At 44.2% G+C, this 19,571-nt stretch overlaps 1 protein-coding gene across 3 annotated transcripts in view; it reads right to left on the bottom strand.

The window, feature by feature from the left end:
* The window catches only part of herc2 (HECT and RLD domain containing E3 ubiquitin protein ligase 2), a 192,596-nt gene extending 185,526 nt beyond the window's left edge, over window positions 1–7,070 (bottom strand). For all 3 annotated transcript variants that reach the window (XM_055636505.1, XM_055636506.1, XM_055636507.1), the window contains exon 1: window positions 6,701–7,070. In XM_055636505.1, the coding sequence (XP_055492480.1) occupies window positions 6,701–6,772 (72 nt within the window). In that variant the 5' untranslated portion in view covers window positions 6,773–7,070. The remainder of the gene's footprint in view (window positions 1–6,700) is intronic.
* Between the last annotated feature and the right edge of the window lie 12,501 nt (window positions 7,071–19,571).

The raw sequence follows: 19,571 nt of genomic DNA, 5'->3' as shown, positions 1-19,571 counted from the left end.
TCACCCACCTCATTGTCCAGCACTTGACCCACCGCCTTAATGTCATACACTCCCAGAATAAAAACCCAGCCTTTCCAATAAACATCAACTACTGTGCTGCCCTCATCAATACAATATTTCCTTTTCAAAAAATCACATCAGATTGGACAGACATGATCTGCCCTTGACAAAGTCACACTAGCTATCTCAGATTAGTCCCTACCTTTAAGTGATCATGAATCCTGTTCCTCAGACAAATATATCTGACCAAGCACATCCCACAGTCCTATCACATTATATGGTCTGTTTCAAAAAGTCCTGATCTTCACCAGAAATGTTCTATACACATGATTTGTGGATATACAGAACAGAATCAGTTAATTTGGCAGAACCAATCTACATAACCATTTATGTACAACTCTAACCAACACTGTTCAAACGCGATACAAAACCTGGAGTAACTCAGGTCAGGCAGCATCTCTGGAGAAAAGGAATAGGTGACATTTTGGGTCGAGACCCCTCTTCACACTGAGAATCAGGGGGAATGGGAAACGTGTGAGAGAGACTGTGATGAAGAGAAATATAGAATAAATGAATAAAAGATATGCAAAAAAGTAACGATGATAAAGGAAACAGGCCATTGTTAGCTGTGGCCTCGGTGAGAACGAGTTCATCTGCATCTCTCTGCAGCACCTTCTGTATATCTTGTTTCCCTTTCCCCTGACCCTCAGTCTGAAGAAGGGTCTCGACCCAAAAAGTCACCTATTCCTTCTCTTTAGAGATGCTGTCTAGCCCGCTGAGTTGCGTTACTCAATCTTTGTGTGTCTATCTTTGGTTTAAACCAGCATCTGCAGTTCCTTCCTACACTCTCAAAAGTTATATGATATTGGAGATATTTTTCTTTTCCACTAAAACCTCGTGTACAAAAATAGCTCATCCGCAGAGTATAATCTTAGTGAAAAATGTCCGAACAAATCATCCAGAAGATCTGAGAATTGTGAACTGCATTGCAGCTACACTCCTGAAAATTGCAGGCCAACCTCCCAATACATCTGCAACACCAGGACTTGTGCAGACTGCACAGGTAATAACTAACCAACAAAAATAGATTGGAAATCTTAGTGTATATAGATTTTGAGAAAAATCACACAAACTGGTGAAATACACCAAATACTTCTGCATTTGCATCAAAAACATAAACCTGCAACTAAAGTAAAAGAGGATTTCAAGGAGGAAATATTTACCAGAATTAAATTTTCCATTCAGTGCGCTCCCAGGTATTTTGATGCTTTTGCATTTAATGTGTAATTTTTTTAGATATCACACCCTTTAACAAGCCGATTTCATGTATTGCTGAGATCACATATTAATAAAGAAAAAAATATTGGATTACAACTGAAATCAAAAGTTTCCCATCAGCCAAGTAACAGTTAAGAATACATTTGTTCCTCATAGAATAAGCCAAGTTTCAGATGACGACACATTCAAACATAATCTAGTGACTATCAATGTGCAATAGACAAAGAAACCACTTCTGTTTTCACTAAAATGCATTAATTGCCCACAGATCTTTGCTTTCATCCTATACGAAAGACTATAACATTTGTTTGCTTGACATCATTTTTCTAAAAATATCTTACCTGCGGCTGCTGACAAAATCTATGTTCTCAATCTTCCCTGCTTTGCAATCAGTCTAAAAAAAATCCCATTGCCGAGGTTTAATCTGTTCCATTGCATTACTGTCACGTCATAATGTAATTGACAAGCTTTTGTAAATCCTACAGAGGAACAGCAAGCTTCTTTTCAACCTCAATTATTCTGTTTTTGTATTGGAGCCAAACAGCAAAGAAAGAGGCCCTTCAGCCCAACTTGCCCATGCCGTCCACAATGCCCTATCTACACACCAGTCCCGTCTGCCCGCGTTTGGCAAAAATCCCCGCTAAACCTAATCATGTATTGTCTTTCTGCTGACTGATTAGCACGCAACAAAAGCTTTTCAGTGCACACGTGACAATAAACAAAACTAAACCAACCAAGTCAAGCAAAGAATATTCCTTTGTGAATGGTATATTTTACAGGAAACATTGACAAGATGTGCAGGCCCATTAAATGGATTTCTATAAAACACTGCAACTGATAAACAGGACAAAAGTCATTTGAAGTATAAGGATCTAATTCAAATTTATTTCCATAAATTTAGTTTTTTTTAACAAAACGGTATTCTTAAGTGATGTCAACATAAATCAAATGCAATCTTTTAACTTTAATGAATATTAAAAACTTCCACATCCATTTGTTTACAGCAGGTCTGTAAAGTTCCATGGACAAAACATGTCAACAATATTGCTCCATACTTTCATCATGGTGCCAGATTACCCCACATGTAAAGATCAATAGAATTAAGTTTCCATCGCTTCTTGCACCATTTGCTTTGATTGAACATGACTTTGGTTGAACACCAGATCCATGATAGGAGGCACAATATATATTTCACCACTGAAACCCTAGTTCATATCTTGTTAATTTACAAAGATCTTTCAGTTTATCTCCAGTTATCCACCCCAGTTTATTTTCGCAATTGGCTTTGGATCAAAGGGAAAGATACTAATTGAGCTACATGATGAAAACAGGAGGGTATGGAAATGAGGGGGGTGTACCTGGGACGCAAGGTATCACCGTTGAGCCGTCTGGAGACTTTGTGGACTTATCAATGAAACGTCAAAGAAGGAGGGTGCCCACCTGATGACCCTAATGACGTACCTGCCCTACCTTTCACCACTCCAATCGCACTGCTAATATCTAGAGTGCCGACATACTAGAGGGATTGAACAATCAAGTCCTATTAGCTCTACTTTTCAGTTCATTGTTATTCGAAGTCCCATCACTAATCAACATGTGTCAACTTCGATCACAAAGCAACACCCAACATTTAGATTTTAAAATTCTTCATGATCTGCCAGTCATTCTCCAATTCTACGTATATGACCATTGCAGCCCTGCGTCCAAGCCTGCTTCCTCTGTACGCTCTTTTCGCTGCACATCATGTTTTCATAGAAATTAGGTGCTACAGGCCATTGCCCTTCCTGCACCGCCATTCAATAAATCATGGCTTCATCAACTAGTATAGTACCTGCCTTCTATCATATCCCCTTCCACAAGGGCCACAAAAATATTCCAATGAACTGCCTCAAACTACCCTCTGTGGCAGAGATTCCAGAGATATCAATAACGCCTGAAAAAAGTTATATTTAAATAGTTCCTCTTATCCAGATTCCTGAAAAAAAGATTCCAAAACTGCTCTTTGAATTAGTTATCAATAACACCTCGTATAACTACATCAGTTTTTCCACAAAATGCAATACACATATTTTCTTAATAATGTTTGTGGCATTAAATAAGTCTCTGGTTTATGGCCTGATGAGGCACAGAACTATAAGAAAACCTGCAGCTACCATGGTTTTGTCTTTTCAGCTCTTTCCATATCATACTTTCTCCAATTAATGCAGGAGTTAGAAAGAGAAATAGCAGATAAATAGAAACAAGAGACTTTTGAGATGCAGAACATAAACTTTTTCATTGAAATCCTTTGTGCCTCAATTGTCATCTACAGCAATGAAGATGTACAAGGCATATTTAGTTTGCAGGTTACATTTAAATAGTTCGTATCATAAGCAGCAAAGATGATTAACAAGAATTAGAGTAAACATAAGACATAGGAGTAGAATTAATCAAATTCAGCCCATCGCATTTACTCCACCATTCAATCATCCGATCAGACAAAAGGTATAGAAGTGTCAAAACGCACATCAGCAGATTCAGCGACAGTTTCTCCTGTTACCAGGCAACTGAATCATCCTACCACAATCAGAGAGCAGTGTTGAACTACGCTTTGATCCCCCCTCGGACTATCCCTTTTTTTTGCTGGCTTTACCTTTGCTGGCTTTGCCTTGCACCAAACGTTATTCCCCTTTTCATGTATCTATACACTGTAAATTGATTGATGGTAATCATGTATTGCCTTTCTGCTGACTGGTTAGCATGCAACAAAAAAACTTTTCACTGTACCTCGTTACAGGTGACAATAAACTAAACCAAAACTGGTATTTTTCCCTCTCAACCCCATGCTCCTGCCTTCTCCCCTTAACCTTTGACACCCTTCCCAATCAAGAACCCATCGAACTCAGCTTAAAAACACCCAATGTCTTGACTGCCACAGCCATCTGTGACAATAAATTCCACAGATTCACCACCCTCTGACTAAAGAAATTCTTTCACATCTCCATTTTGAAGGCAATGTCCTTCAAAGAGTGGGATCTTGATAAACTCGAGTTAGATGTGGCCCTTGTGGCTAAGGGGATCAGAGGGTATGGAGAGAAGGCAGGTACGGGATACTGAGTTGGATGATCAGCCATGACCATATTGAATGGCGGTGCAGGCTCGAAGGGCCAAATGGCCTACTCCTGCACCTAATTTCTATGTTTCTAACTCTGCAATTGGACCTAGGAATAGCTAATGGTGTTAAATTCAGGTATGTGTGAGGGCTTGCATTATGGGAAGTCAAATCAGAACAGGAATTTCACAATGAACAGTAGGCCCTGGGGAGTGTTGTAAAGGAATCAAGGAGTACAAGTACATCGTTCCCCAACAGTGGCATTGAAGGTAGATTGGGTGATGAAGAAGGTCTTTAGCACACTTGCTTACAGCAGTCAGAGAATTTAGTACAGATATTGGAACATTATGTGCAGTTGTACAAGATGATGGTAAGACCCCATTTGTAGTGGCTTCAGTTTTGATCATCTTGCCACAGGAAAGATGCTATAAAGCTGGAAAGAATAAAGATAAAATATGTAGGAAAGAACTGTAAATGCTAGTTTAAATCGAAGATGACAAAATGCTGGAGTAACTCAGCAGGATAGGCAGCATCTTTGGAGAGAAGGAATGAGTGATGTTTCAAATCGAGACCCTTCTTCAGACTTCAAGAGAAGATTTACATGTTACATTCCATGATGCCCAGACAAAGGCCCGAGCTATAGACAGGATGGGCAGGCTGGCAATTATTCCTTGGAGGTGTGATCTTACAGAGGTCTATGAAATCATGAGGGGAATAGATAGGGTGAATGCAGTTTTCTTCACAGGGTATAGGAATTAGGAATAAATGGGCATAGATTGAAGGTTTGGGGAAGAGATACTCAAATGGCAATTTTTTTTTCCAGTGTGGGGAGGATATGGAACAAACTGTCAGAGAAAGGCAGGTACAAAATAATATTTTTAATATTTCCGTGCCGTGTCTCTATACTATGGGGCATCTCGGTCAACAAGGACAAGTTGGGCCAAAGGACTTGATTCCATGCTGCGTTCCTCAAATATACTTACTCAATTAATGTTGATCAAAACACAATAAAATAGCGCTCAGGGGATATGGGGAGAAGACAGGAACGGGGTACTGATTGTGGATGATCATCCATGATCACATTGAATGGCGGTGCTGGCTTGAAGGGCTGGATGGCGTACTCCTGCACCTATTGTTTATAATTAGATGGATGCATGAAGAATTAAAGGGTGCTTAGATTGGGGCAAAACAAGTAATTAAGCAGGGACAGACTTGCCTTAACAACTTCCTCCCATGCAATTATTTCTCCTTTGTTCAATATTCTCCCTTGCATAGTCTCCCTGGTCTGTAACTAGATGCCTGAAACAAAAGCACCAAGACCTCTGGCATAGAAGCAAATCAAGAAATTTGATTCGCATTCCAAATAAGGTTCACATTCCTATCACAACTCTTTTCCATCAGGATAAGCATATTTGGCCTTCCCTGATTTATATCATTGATCTTGAAATTCAGTATATTCAGATTAAATCTAAACCTGTTTTTTTAATGGCAAGTAATTTTCAGCACATAATGTACTTCTCATAAATGTCCTATTTTATTTACTTGACAAAGTACAGATTCTTTTTACGTATCTACATAATCTGAAATGACCATCTGGTTCTTCCTCCCTTTCTGATGCTCCCCCCGCCCACCCATCAATAAACACTTTGAAAAAAAGTGAACAATGTGCAAAATAGAATCCAAAAGATGCTCAGATGCAAATGATGCAGCTCAATTAATAAGAATTTTTAACAAAAGAATACGTCAGCTTCACCTAGTGCACCACCATTAAATGAAGGCCTACTTAATGTCTAAAAGGAGATTTGAACAATGCACCACAAATTATATTTTGGTGATAGCACTACTATTTTTTAAGCACTCCAAGCTGAAGTAAGAGTTCATACTGATCCTTAGAATGCAGTATATTTCAGTACCAATAGTGATCAGCAATCCTGACACACGCCCCAAATCACAACCAAACTGCACTCAAGACAATACAAGGGTTTTACAGAGAAACACGGTGCCATATATTTAAAAAAAACAAATGCATTCCTAATATGTCTTCGTTGTCCCATTACAATACAGAATCCCATTACAATACAGATTTCCATCCTTGCAAATTAAGAAGAAAGACAGAGAGGGGCGAGCAGACAGCAATTCAGATTCACGGCTGCTCGCAATACAAGCACACTGCATTTATTCATCTGCATCCCTCACCCACCCAACCGGCGAGAAACACATCAGCCCCATCAGCAACACTATCCTTATTCCACATCGCCTGTTCGATGTCAACCAACATCACACCCCCAGCCCCCCACAAAAATAAAATAATTACCTATTTAATTTTAATACCTGCAAATCCGTCTTCAGCCACTTCGAATCGAAGCGAGCCTGCGCTGCCAGGCAGAACCTCTCGAAAGGCATCTTCCTTACCTCAGGTCTTCAATGGCAAAGGGAGGGAGGGAGGGAGGGCAGAGGAAAAACACACGCGTTGTTGTAGACGGAGACCCTGCGCCGTTAGCATCCCGTTCACTTCCAGCCTTCCATCCCGTGCAATCATTCACAAGCGCTCCTTCTCCTTCTCCTTCTCCTCCCCCATGCCGTTAACCCCAGCTCCCCTCTGGTTCTCGCTTCTGTTTTCTTCCCCCTTCCTCTCTCTCTTTCCTCTTGGTCCAGGAAGTGGAAGATCAAGCGGCGGCCATTAGCAACGACGTGCTGACGTCAGCGGGAGGGGTGGGAGGGGGCTGGGTGATTGACGGCCCGGCCGTCCAATAGAGTCGCCACCCTGGCCGTCTCCCTGGGAACCAATCGCGGTGCGTCAGGGGCGGGACTTCCGGCTTGGCCCTCCTCCTGCCCAACATCATCAGATCATCAGTGGCATGGCAAGGCATGGCAGGGCAGGGCGAGGCGAGGCATGGCGAGGCGAGGCATGGCAAGGCAGGGCAAGGCAGGGCAAGGCAGGGCAAGGCACGGCAGGGCAAGGCATGGCAAGGCAGGGCAAGGCACGGCAGGGCAAGGCATGGCAAGGCAGGGCAGGGCGAGGCGAGGCATGGCGAGGCGAGGCATGGCAAGGCAGGGCAAGGCATGGCAAGGCATGGCAGGGCAAGGCATGGCAAGGCATGGCATGGCAAGGCATGGCAAGGCATGGCAGGGCAAGGCATGGCAAGGCATGGCAAGGCTTCGCTGCATAGATGCTGCTGCACCCGCTGAGTTTCTCCAGCTTTTTTTGTGTACCTCCAAGTCAAGTCTATTTGACACATACACATACGAGATGTGCAGTGAAATGTAAAAGTGGCAATGCTCGCGGACTTTGTGCAAAAAGACAAACAAACAAACTACGAACACAGTCATAAACACACACATATTCTTTTACATATTAAATATTGGAAGGAAAAACGTTCAGTAAAGTCAGTCTCTGGTGAGATAGGAGTTTACAGTCCGAGTGGCCTCTGGGAAGAAACTACTTCTCAGCCTCTCCGTGATAGGAGCATTTATGAATTAGGCCATTCGGCCCATCACATGGCGTCTACTTCGCCGTTCAATCGTGGCTGATCTCTGCCCCCTTGTAGGGTACATTGGACAATCCCTGTTCCTGGCCCTATCCTCGAACTCTATCTCTGTTACATCAGGGCTGTCAACATTGGGTGAGGGTTGGTTGGCAGTGAGAAATTGTGAGAGACCAAGCAGGGCCGAGGAAGCCTAGCGACCGGGGGCAGGGCAGGGAGGGGGCAAGGGGGGGGGGGGGGGGGGGGGGGGGGGGGGGGGGCAGGGCAGGGGGAGGAGGGCAGTGGCAGGGCAGGGCAGGGCAGGGAGGGGTTCCCCCCTCCCATTGGTACGGGCCTTTTTCAGCTTGAAATTGTGCAATCTGGTGCATACCGTAGTGAGTCTTTTAACTTACACTTGAATGCAATATATATGCTTTAATTGGATTGCTATGAATAAGGTTAGACTAAATTACATTCCTAATTGCATTCCACAGTAGAGCCCAGGCTCTGATCAACACGTGCAGCACATGACTGATCTTAGTATATTCATTATGGAAATCAGATTATAATCAAACATGGACCATTATGACCAACCTGGGTCTCACTGCACATAGCTGCTTAGGTTCCCAGTGCTGAACACTCCCCTGGTCCCAGCTTTGACTGCATATCTAGTACTATTCCAGATCTTGACTCTGGATGCACACTAGGCCTTGTTCCTAGCCCCTCTGCACTGACAATATACCTGGCCCACACATAAAGCCTCATATCTGATCCCTTGGACTTAACCTATTACGTTCAAGTCCACAAGTGCTTATCTAATGCAGTAATTTTTATGGGGCACTTCACACACCAAATTACCTATAACAACATTTGTTACATCCATTGGTTTCCTTGTTATTCACAGCTTAAGGATAAGGGGGAAATCCTTTAAAACCGAGATGAGGAGAACTTTTTTCACACAAAGAGTGGTGAATCTCTGGAACTCTCTGCCACAGAGGGTAGTTGAAACCAGTTCATTGGCTATATTTAAGAGGGAGTTAGATGTGGCCCTTGTGGCTAAGGGGATCAGAGGGTATGGAGGGAAGGCAGGTACGGGATACTGAGTTGGATGATCAGCCATGATCATATTGAATGGCGGTGCAGGCTCGAAGGGCCGAATGGCCTACTCCTGCACCTAATTTCTATGTTTCTATGTTTATCTAACATGCTAGTTACTTTGTGAAAGAAGTAATCAATTGGTTGAACATAATTTATCATCCATAAAATTATACTCACTCAACTGTATTCTGTTACCATTTCTTTCATTTTCCTAACAAACTGTCCAGAAGTCATTTTCACCCCCAATATTTTCAGTATTTTGCTGTCTTCCTCTCAGCAGGAACATGTTTCCTGCAGTTACAGTAAGTGGAAATCTCGCAAGAAAGCAGGGTGCTTTCTCCAACCACTCCAATTTGAAGTCCACTATCTTCCACCACCTGCGGCGCAACGCTTCCGATGCCTCCGATGGCCTGGGATTCTTGCACTGAGGCGGTTCCATGGCCGGAGTTGCAGTGAGCGATTCGCCAGCCCAGCAAACATTCGCCATCCCCGCTCCCCGTCCGCATCTGTCCCCGCCGCTGCTTCTGCTCCCAACTCCCGTGGCCCATGCAGTTGATATCAGTTTTGAAATTTTCGTTGATCACAGAATTTCTCACGACAGTGAGAGAAATATGTGATCAGCGTGAGAATTTGGCAAAATGCGTGATTCTCACGCTCAATGCATGGGAGTTGGCAGCCCTGCCTCTGTAATCCCCCAATCTCCCCCCCTCCCTCACTCCCCTATCCCCTCTCTCTCTCCCCCTCACTCTCTCTCCCCCCTCTCTCCCCTCTCTCCCCTTCTCTTTCTCTCCCCCTCTCCCTCTCTCTCCCTCCCTCCTCACCCTCCCCCCTCTCTCTCTCCCCTCTCTTGCGCACTCTCTCTTCTCTCCCCCCCTCTCTCCCTCCCCTCCCCCTCTCTCCCCTCTCCCCCTCTCTCTCGCCTCTCTTCCCCTCTCTCTCCATCATCTCTCCCCCTCTCTCTCTCCTCCCCCCCTCTCCCCCCCCTCTCCCTCTTCCCTCCTCTCTCCCTCCCCTCCACCTCACTCTCCCCCCTCTCTCTCTCGCCGCCTCCTCTCTCCTTTCCTCTCTCTTCCCCTCTCTCCCTCCCACCTCATTCCCCCTCTCTCTCGCCTCCTCTCTCCTCTCTCACCCCCCCCTCTCTCTCTCTCTCTCCTCTCTCTCTCTCTCTCCCTCTCTCTCCCCCTCTCTCTTTCTCCCTTTCTCTCTCTCTCTCCCTCCCTCTCTCCCCCTCTCTCACCCCTCTCCTCTTCTCTCTCTCTCTGTCTATTCCCCCCTCTCTCCCCTCTCTCTCTCACCTCTCTCTCTCCCCTCTCTCTCCACATCTCTCCCCCAGATATCTCCCCCCAGATATCTCCCCACCCACCTCACTTGCTCTCTCTACACCCTCTCTCTTCCCTCTCTTTCTCTTCTGTCTCTTTCTCCTCTTTCTCTTTACCCCTCTCTCTCTCCTTGTTTTCTCTCTTTCCCCTCTCTCTCCCTCTTCTCCCTCTCTCTTTTACCACCTCTCTCTCTGCCCCCTCTCCCCTTCTTCTCCTCCCCTCTCTCTCCTCCCTCTCCCCCTCATCTCTCTCCCATCTATCTTCCTCTCTCTCTTCCTTTCTCCCCTCTCTTTCTCGCCCCTCTCTCTCCCCCTCCTCTCTCTCGCCCTCGCCCCTCTCTCTCCCCCCCCTCTCTCCCTCCCCCTCCTCTCCCCCACATCACTCTCACCACTCTCTCTCTCTCTCTTCCCCCTCTCCCTTCCCATTCTCTCCCCCTGTCTCTCACCCCCTCTCTATTTCCCCACTGTCTCCCTGTCTCCTTCCCCTCTCTCTCTCCCCCTCCCTTTGAGAATCTCTGTCCCTTCATAGAAACATAAAAACATAGAAATTAGGTGCAGGAGTAGGCCATTCGGCCCTTCGAGCCTGCACCGCCATTCAATATGATCATGGTTGATCATCCAACTCAGTATCCCGTACCTGCCTTCTCTCCATACCCTCTGATCCCCTTAGCCACAAGGGCCACATCTGACTCCCTCTTAAATATAGCCAATGAACTGGCCTCAACTACCCTCTGTGGCAGAGAGTTCCAGAGATTCACCACTCTCTTCGGAACAGAGACTCTCACGCCAGCGGCCCAACGCTTCTGGTTCAGTAAAACACTGTCAAGTACTGGATTCAACTAACTTTATTTCCAATCACAATAACACTACCCTTTACGATACCTAACCACCACCGCGGGTCCGATCCTTGTCTCTACTCGTCCAAGCCCTTCAGCCTCGTGCGAATAGACACCTCCAGCAGGTCAGCATGGTCCCATGTGCTCCAGCAGAAGATCGGCAGACTCATGTGCTGTCCCCTCTTATATACTGTATCAGACCCATGGACACAAAATACATGGGGAGGGAAACCCCTACAAACCAATCATAAATAAACATCATACTTTGGCGGATACAGACAAAAGTCGGATTTTTGAATCAAGTTTTATTCTCAAACTGTTCAACGACGAGTCTAACAACGCTCTGCATACAGGTCTAGCCACAATGGTGGTCTTCATCGACTAACAGGGCACAGCCAGACTTCCAAGGTCCAAGGTCATGTGCGATTTCACATGCGAGCACCAGGATGTGGTCAAGATTAGACTTTTAATTATATAGAACGTTAATTAGGTAGGGTAACTTTAATTAGGCAAGGCAACTTTAATTAGGCAACACAGCTTTAGCATTTCCAAACTAGCTTTAGCATTTCCAAACTATACTTTCAAACCACATTAAGGGCACTGACAGGTCAGTAAAACTACTCACAGTTTAGTAGACATGTGTTCAGTGTTATTCACAGCTCAGACTGAGAGACGTGACCCTCTCACTCCCCAATCTTGCAGAGACTGCTTGAGGCACTCAACACTTCCGGGTTTTATAGTCCCTCCGGAAGGGGCGTGGCCTTCAGGAGAGAGAATCTCAACATTTTTTAAACACTAATAACTCTTTTATTTTTCATCGATGGGAAAAATCCTCTTGTCCTGCGCAGCGGAGGGGGACTCTGAGTAAGATGGCCAAAAATCACAGCCGTAAGTGGCAGCTTTTTTTCTAAAATCAATATACATAAAACAACAGAAAGTGGTCAAGATCAGACTTTTACTAATATAGATAAAGTGAATTACATAGAAACCATCTGACGTTTTCCAAATAAAATAAAATTCTGAAAAATCCATAGGCAGGGGAATTGCTTAGTGCCGAGTTAGCAGATTTTCTAAACTATTGGATGTTATTCTTTATGAATACTCAATGTTTTTCTAATTCACCTTTTTTAAGATATTACACCATAGATTTTGCAGTGAAACCAGTAAGTTTAAAGGGACCATAGGAAACAGGACTGCGGTCAGTTTAGAGGGAACACAGGAAATGGGACTTTGGTCAGTTTAAAGGGCACAGGAAATGGGACCTTGGTGAATTGTAAAGGCAATAAGACAAATGAAACAGGATTCTGGTCAGTTTAAAGGGATCATTGGAACCACATCCCCAGTCGGAAGGGAGCTCGGGAACAGAGCCCAATGAGTAAAAGACGGCATGTTGCTCTGGAGAGAAGGCCCAGGAATGAATTCAGTTAATACTTTTCACAAAGACCGATGCTTTGACTGATTCAGTCAGCTGCCAATTCTGGTAGATTCATGGATGCACAGATATACCATGTATATGTACACAATACATTTAGAAGATGTAATAAATGAAGATTATTTTAACTACCACGGCAAGTACGGTACGGACAGGGGTTTATGCGGCAACAGACGGGATTTGAGGATGGTGTGCTGCCTCCCTGGTGCCATATCTTTAGATATGTTAAGTGAAAAAGAGTACCAAAGTCAAATGTGGGTCCCTTGAAGGCAGACACGGGAGAAATTATTATGGGTAACAAGGAAATGGCAGAAGAGTTGAACAGGTACTTCGGATCTGTCTTCACTATGAAAGACACAAACAATCTCCCAGATGTACTGGAGGACAGACAAAGGGGTTAGAGGAACTGAAAGAAAATGTCATTAGGCGAGAAATAGTATTGGGTAGGCTAATGGGACGGAAGGATGATAAATCCCCTGGGCCTGATGGTCTGCATCTCAGGGTCCTCAGGGAGGTGATCGTTTTCCAATGTTCAATAGATTCAGGATCAGTTCCTGTGGATTGGAGGATAGCTAATGTTATCCCACTTTTCAAGAAAGGAGCGAGAGAGAAAATGGGGAATTACAGACCAGTTAGCCTGACTTCGGTGGTGGGAAAGATGCTGGAGTCAATTACTAAAGAGGTAATAATGGGGCATTTGGATAGCAGTAAAAGGATTAGTCCAAGCCAACATGGATTTATGAAAGGGAAATCATGCTTGCTAATCTTCTGGAATTTTTTGAGGATGTGACAAGTAAAATGTAAAAGGGGAGCCAGTGGATGTAGTGTATCTAGGCATTCAGAAAGCCATTGATAAGGTCCCGCATGGGAGACTGGTGACTAAAATTAGAGCACATGGCATTGGGGGAGGGTGTTGACATGGATAGAAAATTGGTTGGCAGACAGGAAGCAAAGAGTAGGAGTGGACGGGTCCTTTTCAGAATGGCAGGCAGTGGCGAGTGGAGTGCCGCAAGGCTCGGTGTTGGGGCCGCAACTGTTTACCATATATATTAATGATTTGGAAAAGGGAATTAGGAGCAACACTAGCAAGTTTGTGGATGACACAAAACTGGGTGGCAGTGTGAACTGTGAAGAGGATGTTAGGAGGTTGCAGGGTGACCTGGACAGGTTGAGTGAGTGGGCAGAGGCATAGCAGATGCAGTATAATATAGATAAATGTGAGGTTATCCACTTTGGTGGGGGTAGATTATTATCTCAATGGGGTTAGGTTTGGTTAGGGGGAGGTGCAGCGAGACCTGGGTGTCCTTGTACACCAGTCACTGAAAGTTGGCGTGCAGGTACAGCAGGCAGTGAAGAAAGCTTATTGAATGTTGGCCTTCATAACAAGAGGATTTCAGTATAGGAGTAGAGAGGTTCTTCTGCAGTTGTATAGGGCTCTAGTAAGACCACATCTGGAGTATTGTGTACATTTTTGGTCTCCTAATTTGAGGAACGACATCCTTGTGATTGATGCAGTGCAGCGTAGGTTCACGAGATTGATCCCTGGGATGGCGGGACTGTCATATGAGGAAAGATTGAAAAGACTAGGCTTGTATTCACTGGAGTTTAGAAGGATGCGGGTGGATCTTCTAGAAACATATAAAATTATAAAAGGATTGGACAAGCTAGATGCAGGAAAAATGTTCCCAATGTTGGGTGAATCCAGAACCAGGGGCCACAGTCTTAGAATAAAGGGGAGGTCATTTAAGATTGAAGGTAAGAAAAAGCTTTTTCACCCAGAGTGTTGTAAATTTGTGGAATTCCCTGCCACAGAGGGCAGTGGAGGCCAAGTCACTGGATGGATTTAAGAGAGAGTTAGATAGCGCTCTAGGGGCTAGTGGAGTCAAGGGATATGGGGAGAAGGCAGGCACGGATAATTGCTAGGGGATGATCAACCATGATCACAATGAATGGCGGTGCTGGCTCGGAGGGCCGAATGGGCTCCTCCTGCACCTATTTTCTATGTGTCTAGTTTAAGATGGACACAAAACGCTGGAGTATTTCAGCAGGTCAGGAGAAAAGGACGAGTTTGAAGTCTCGACCTGAAACGTCACCTATTCCTTTTATTCCAGAGATGCTGACGAACCCGCTAAGTTACTCTAGCATTTGTGTCCCTCTTGGGTGTAAACCAGCATCTGCAGTTCCTTCCTGCACAATAAAGGAAGATGTCATGTGTTACTTGTCACTGGCAAGTCATAGTAAGGCAAATCATATATTGGCTTTTATTGCAAAAGGCTTTGAGTACAGGAACAGAAAAGTATTGCCTGCAGTTCCTTCTTACACAACAAAAGTATTGTTGCTTGCTACCAGATCTTGATGAGATGACATCTGTAGTTTTATGTGCAGTTTTGATCTCTTTATCTGAGGGGAAAAATTTTTGGCCATGAAGAGAGTACAGCAAAGGTTATACTGGACATAAGATTATAAGTTACTCCAGCACTTTGTGTCCTTTTGTGTATTAACTAGCATCTGCAGTTCTTTGTTACGACAAATAGCAGCAGTTTGCAACAGTGTTTTAATTGAGAAATGAGGAAGGAAATGGGTGCAGGTTTCAACATTATTGATTAGTTACGGGTTACGTACATCCTGATTAGTACGGGTATCAGAGGTTATGGGGAGAAGGCAGGAGAGTGGGGTTAGGAGGGAGAGATAGATCGGCCATGATTGAATGGCGGAGTAGACTTGATGGACCGAATGGCCTAATTCTGCTCCTAACACTTATGATCTTATGGACACATTTCTGAGGTGACAGGTTTGACTTCTGACGTGAGATTGGGCCATTTAGGCTTATCTTCACTAAGTGTAGAGGAGAATTTCAGAAAAAAAATCCATAAAATTATAATAGGACTAAACAGATCAGATACAGGGAGGAGTTTAAGAAGGAACTGCAGATGCTGGACAATCGAAGGTAGACAAACGTGCTGGAAAAACTCAGCGGGTGAGGCAGCATCTTATGGAGCGAAGGAAATAGGCGACATTTCGGGTCGAGACCGTTCTTCAGATACAGGGAGGATGTTGAGGGCTGGTGATCCATAGTTGCAGAGTGCAGATTATGTCATTTAGAACTGATCAGAAAAAAAAAATCTCCAAAGGTTGGTGAACCAGTGGAATTCTCTCCCACAGAAAGTAGTGAAGACTGAGTGATGACACCTAGTCAAATTGGATGCAGCTAAGTTTCTTCCTGCCAAATGGATCAAGGGGCATGACATGAAGGCAGGAACAGGATACTGTGGATGAGCAGCTATGATCACGTTAAGTGATGGGGCAGACCACATGTATCAGCTGCCTACCTCTCACCTCCATATTCTTTATTCCTAATGAGCTTTCTAAAACATTGACTTTCTAATCATCTGGATTTTATTTTTAAAAGAAAACCTGTGTGGTAATAAAGGCCATAAATGTACTGTATTATCATAAATGTTGTGAGTCCTTACCTTGAGCAGTCATCTTTTATGCGGTAGCTTCACGATTGCTTTCTAAAAATCCAAGCAAAGTGCATCTAATGGATTCCTTTCATCCACTTATTACATTCTCGTAAAACTCCAATAAATGCATCAAATGCACTTTCTGTTTCTAATACCACATTGAAATTGCTGGATTGCATTATGATCTGCTAAATTTCCAGCTGCTATCTTCTTAAAAATAGATAAGTAAGTACGTTTATTGGCCAAGTATTCACATACAAGGAATTTGCCTTGGTGCTCCGCCCACAAGTAACAACATGACATACAGTGACAGTTACGAATGACTCAGAAAACACTAAACAGGAATAATAATAAAACATTAATGATAAAACACCATTGATCAAGCAATGTGAACCAACAAAATACCAGATCAAAGGGAGGCTACAGATTTTTGGTTGTTGAGTAAAGCAACCACTCGTGGATAAAAGCTGTTTTTATGTCTGGCTGTGGTAGCTTTGACAGTCCGGAGTCGCCTTCCAGTGGAAAGTGATTTAAAGAGTTTGTGGCCAGGGTGAGGGGGTCAGAAAGGGCCCGCTCGCTTCCTGGCCCTTGCAGTGTTCAGTTCATCAATGGAGGGAAGGTTGCAGCCAATAACCTTCTCTGCTGATCGAACGATTCGCTGCAGCCTCCGTGTAGAATTGGACCATCATTGCCTGTGGCAGATTGTGCTTCCTCAGCTGCCGCAGGAAGTACATCCTCTGTTGTACCTTTATGACTGTGGAGTCGATGGTAGCCCCCCACTTAAGGCCCTTGGAGATGATGGTTCCCAGGAACTTAAAAGACTCCACAGATATGACTGTGGCGTCGTTGATGGTGAGTGGGGTGAGGGGAGGGGGACCTCTCCTAAAGTCTACAGTCAATTCCACTGTCATAGGAGCATTGAGCTCCAGGTTGTTGCAATGGCATCAGGAAGCCAGCTCTGCCACTTCCTGTCTGTAGGCAGATTCCACCCCATCCTGGATCAGTCCAATCAGGGTTGTGTCGTCTGCAAACTTGAAAAGCTTGACAGAGGTGTCAGTGGAGATTCCAACATTTTCCTAATGCAGTTAATTGGACATCCACGATCCATTATTTCTGTAGCCTCTTCTTTCTGTACACCCAGGTGTAGGCCATTAGGTCAAGGACATACAACCACTTTTAGTCCCATTAGTTTGCCTAGTATCTATTGTCTCCTGCTAATTATTGTTTTAAGTTCCAACCTCCAAGATTTTAATACTCATATTGAAATATTTTTAGTGTCTCGTACCACAAAAACATAATATTTGTTCAATGTCTCTCCATTTCTGTATTACCCATTTTTAATTTACCAGTCCCATAACTTTAGTTAATCTTTCCTATTTTACATATATGTGAGTTTTTTCTGCCTGATGGCTTAATTAGGAAAGGGAAAATAGATTATAAAAGAAAACTGGCAGGGAACATAAAAACTGACTGCAAAAGTTTTTTATAGATGTGTGAAGAGGAAAAGATTTGTTAAAACAAATGTAGGTCCCTTGCTGTCAGAAACAGGCGAATTGATCATAGAAACATAGAAAATAGGTACAGGAGTAGGCCATTCGGCCCTTCGAGCCTGCACCGCCATTCAATATGATCATGGCTGATCATCCAACTCAGTATCCTGTACCTGCCTTCTCTCCATACCCCCTGATCCCTTTAGCCACAAGGGCCACATCTAACTCCCTCTTAAATATAGCCAATGAACTGGCCTCAACTACCTTCTGTGGCAGAGAGTTTCAGAGACTCACCACTCTCTGTGTGAAAAATGTTTTCCTCATCTCAGCCCTAAAGGATTTCCCCCTTATCCTTAAACTGTGACCCCTTGTCCTGGACTTCCCCAACATCAGGAACAATCTTCCTGCATCTAGCCTGTCCAACCCCCTAAGAATTTTTTAAGTTTCTGTAAGATCCCCTCTCAATTTTCTAAATTCGAGCAAGTACAAGCCGAGTCTATCCAGTCTTTCTTCATAAGACAGTCCTGACATCCCAGGAATCAGTCTGGTGAACCGTCTCTGCACTCCCTCTATGGCAATAATGTCCTTCCTCAGATTTGGAGACCAAAACTGTACGCAATACTTATTATTGTACAGGGTCTTGGTGTGGTCTCACCAAGACCCTGTACAACTGCAGTAGAACCTCCCTGCTCCTATACTCAAATCCTTTTGCAATGAAAGCTAACATACCATTCGCTTTCTTTACTGGCTGCTGCACCTGCATGCCTACCTTCAATGACTGGTGTACCATGAGACCCTGGTCTCGCTGCATCTCCCCCTTTCCCAATCGGCCACCATTTAGATAATAGTCTGCTTTCCCTTTTTTGCCACCAAAATGGATAACCTCAGATTTATCCACATTATACTGCATCTGCCAAACATTTGCCCACTTACCCAGCCTATCCAAGTCACCTTGCAGTCTCCTAGCATCCTCCTCACAGCTAACACTGCCCCCCAGCTTAGTGTCATCCGCAAACTTGGAGATATTGCCTTCAATTCCCTCGTCCAGATCATTAATATTTTCATTATTAAAAAGGTTATGGCCATTTTCATACTCGGAAATTGGCATCTTGTTCCCTATTGATTTTTCATTGACTTAACACAAAGGCTGTGATCGAGAACATTTAAAAGCCCATTACTTTCTTAAAATTTAAGAGAACTGAAAGAAATTTTCAGTTATTACTAGACTCAGTGGGACCCTTTGGGTCCCATGTTCACATGGGAGGGCTGGTTCCCCGACGCAATATTCCACCTCTCCACCAATTCCAATATTTGTGGCCAGTGGGGGGGCTTTCTGGAGCGCTAGTATGGGTTCTTGGGGTAGCAGCTCAGTCCCTCAAGCCTGACGTGCTGGCAGCTCACTCACGGCTGGTGGGCTGGCAGTTGACTCATGGCTATTCCTTGAAATTCCATTTCAAGCAGAGTGCAAGGCCACCAAATTCAAATCCATTTTCCTACCATTTCAAGCAGGGTGCAAGGCCATCAAATTCAAGTGCAGTTTCTTACCACTTCAAGCAGGATGTAAGGCCGCCAAATTCAAGTGCAGTTTTATTCCACTTCAAGCAGGGTGCAAGGCCACTAAATTCAAGTGCAGTTTCATACCATTTCAAGCAGGGTGAAACCACCATAAAACCACATAAAATGCCAAATTCACAGTTCAGTAGACATTCAATGTGTTCAGTTGATTCACAGCTCAGACATATTCGTAACCTCTCCCTCCCCCGTCATGCAGAAACTGAGCCGCACCCACACTTCCGGGTTTTATAACCCCTACCCCTCCCACCGGAAAAGGTGTGGCCTTCATGGCGTGATTGACAAGAGAGATTCTCAACATTTTTTAAACACTAATAACACTTTTATTTTTCATTGATGGGAAGAATCCTCTGCACCTGCTGAGCGGAGGGGGACTGAGTAAGATGGCCAAAAATCACAGCCGTAAGTGGTAGCGTTTTATCTAAAATCAATATACAATGCAAACAGGAAGTTACCCAAAGCACCCAAACCACCATTTGCAGTAGTGCCTTTTAACTTCAAGCCATAGCACCCAAACCACCATTTGCA

This window comes from Leucoraja erinacea, chromosome 6, assembly GCF_028641065.1.
Source record: "Leucoraja erinacea ecotype New England chromosome 6, Leri_hhj_1, whole genome shotgun sequence".
NCBI lineage: Eukaryota > Metazoa > Chordata > Chondrichthyes > Rajiformes > Rajidae > Leucoraja > Leucoraja erinaceus.
The sequence above is the reverse complement of the archived record's forward strand: the minus strand, read 5'-3'. Positions and strand labels throughout refer to the sequence as shown.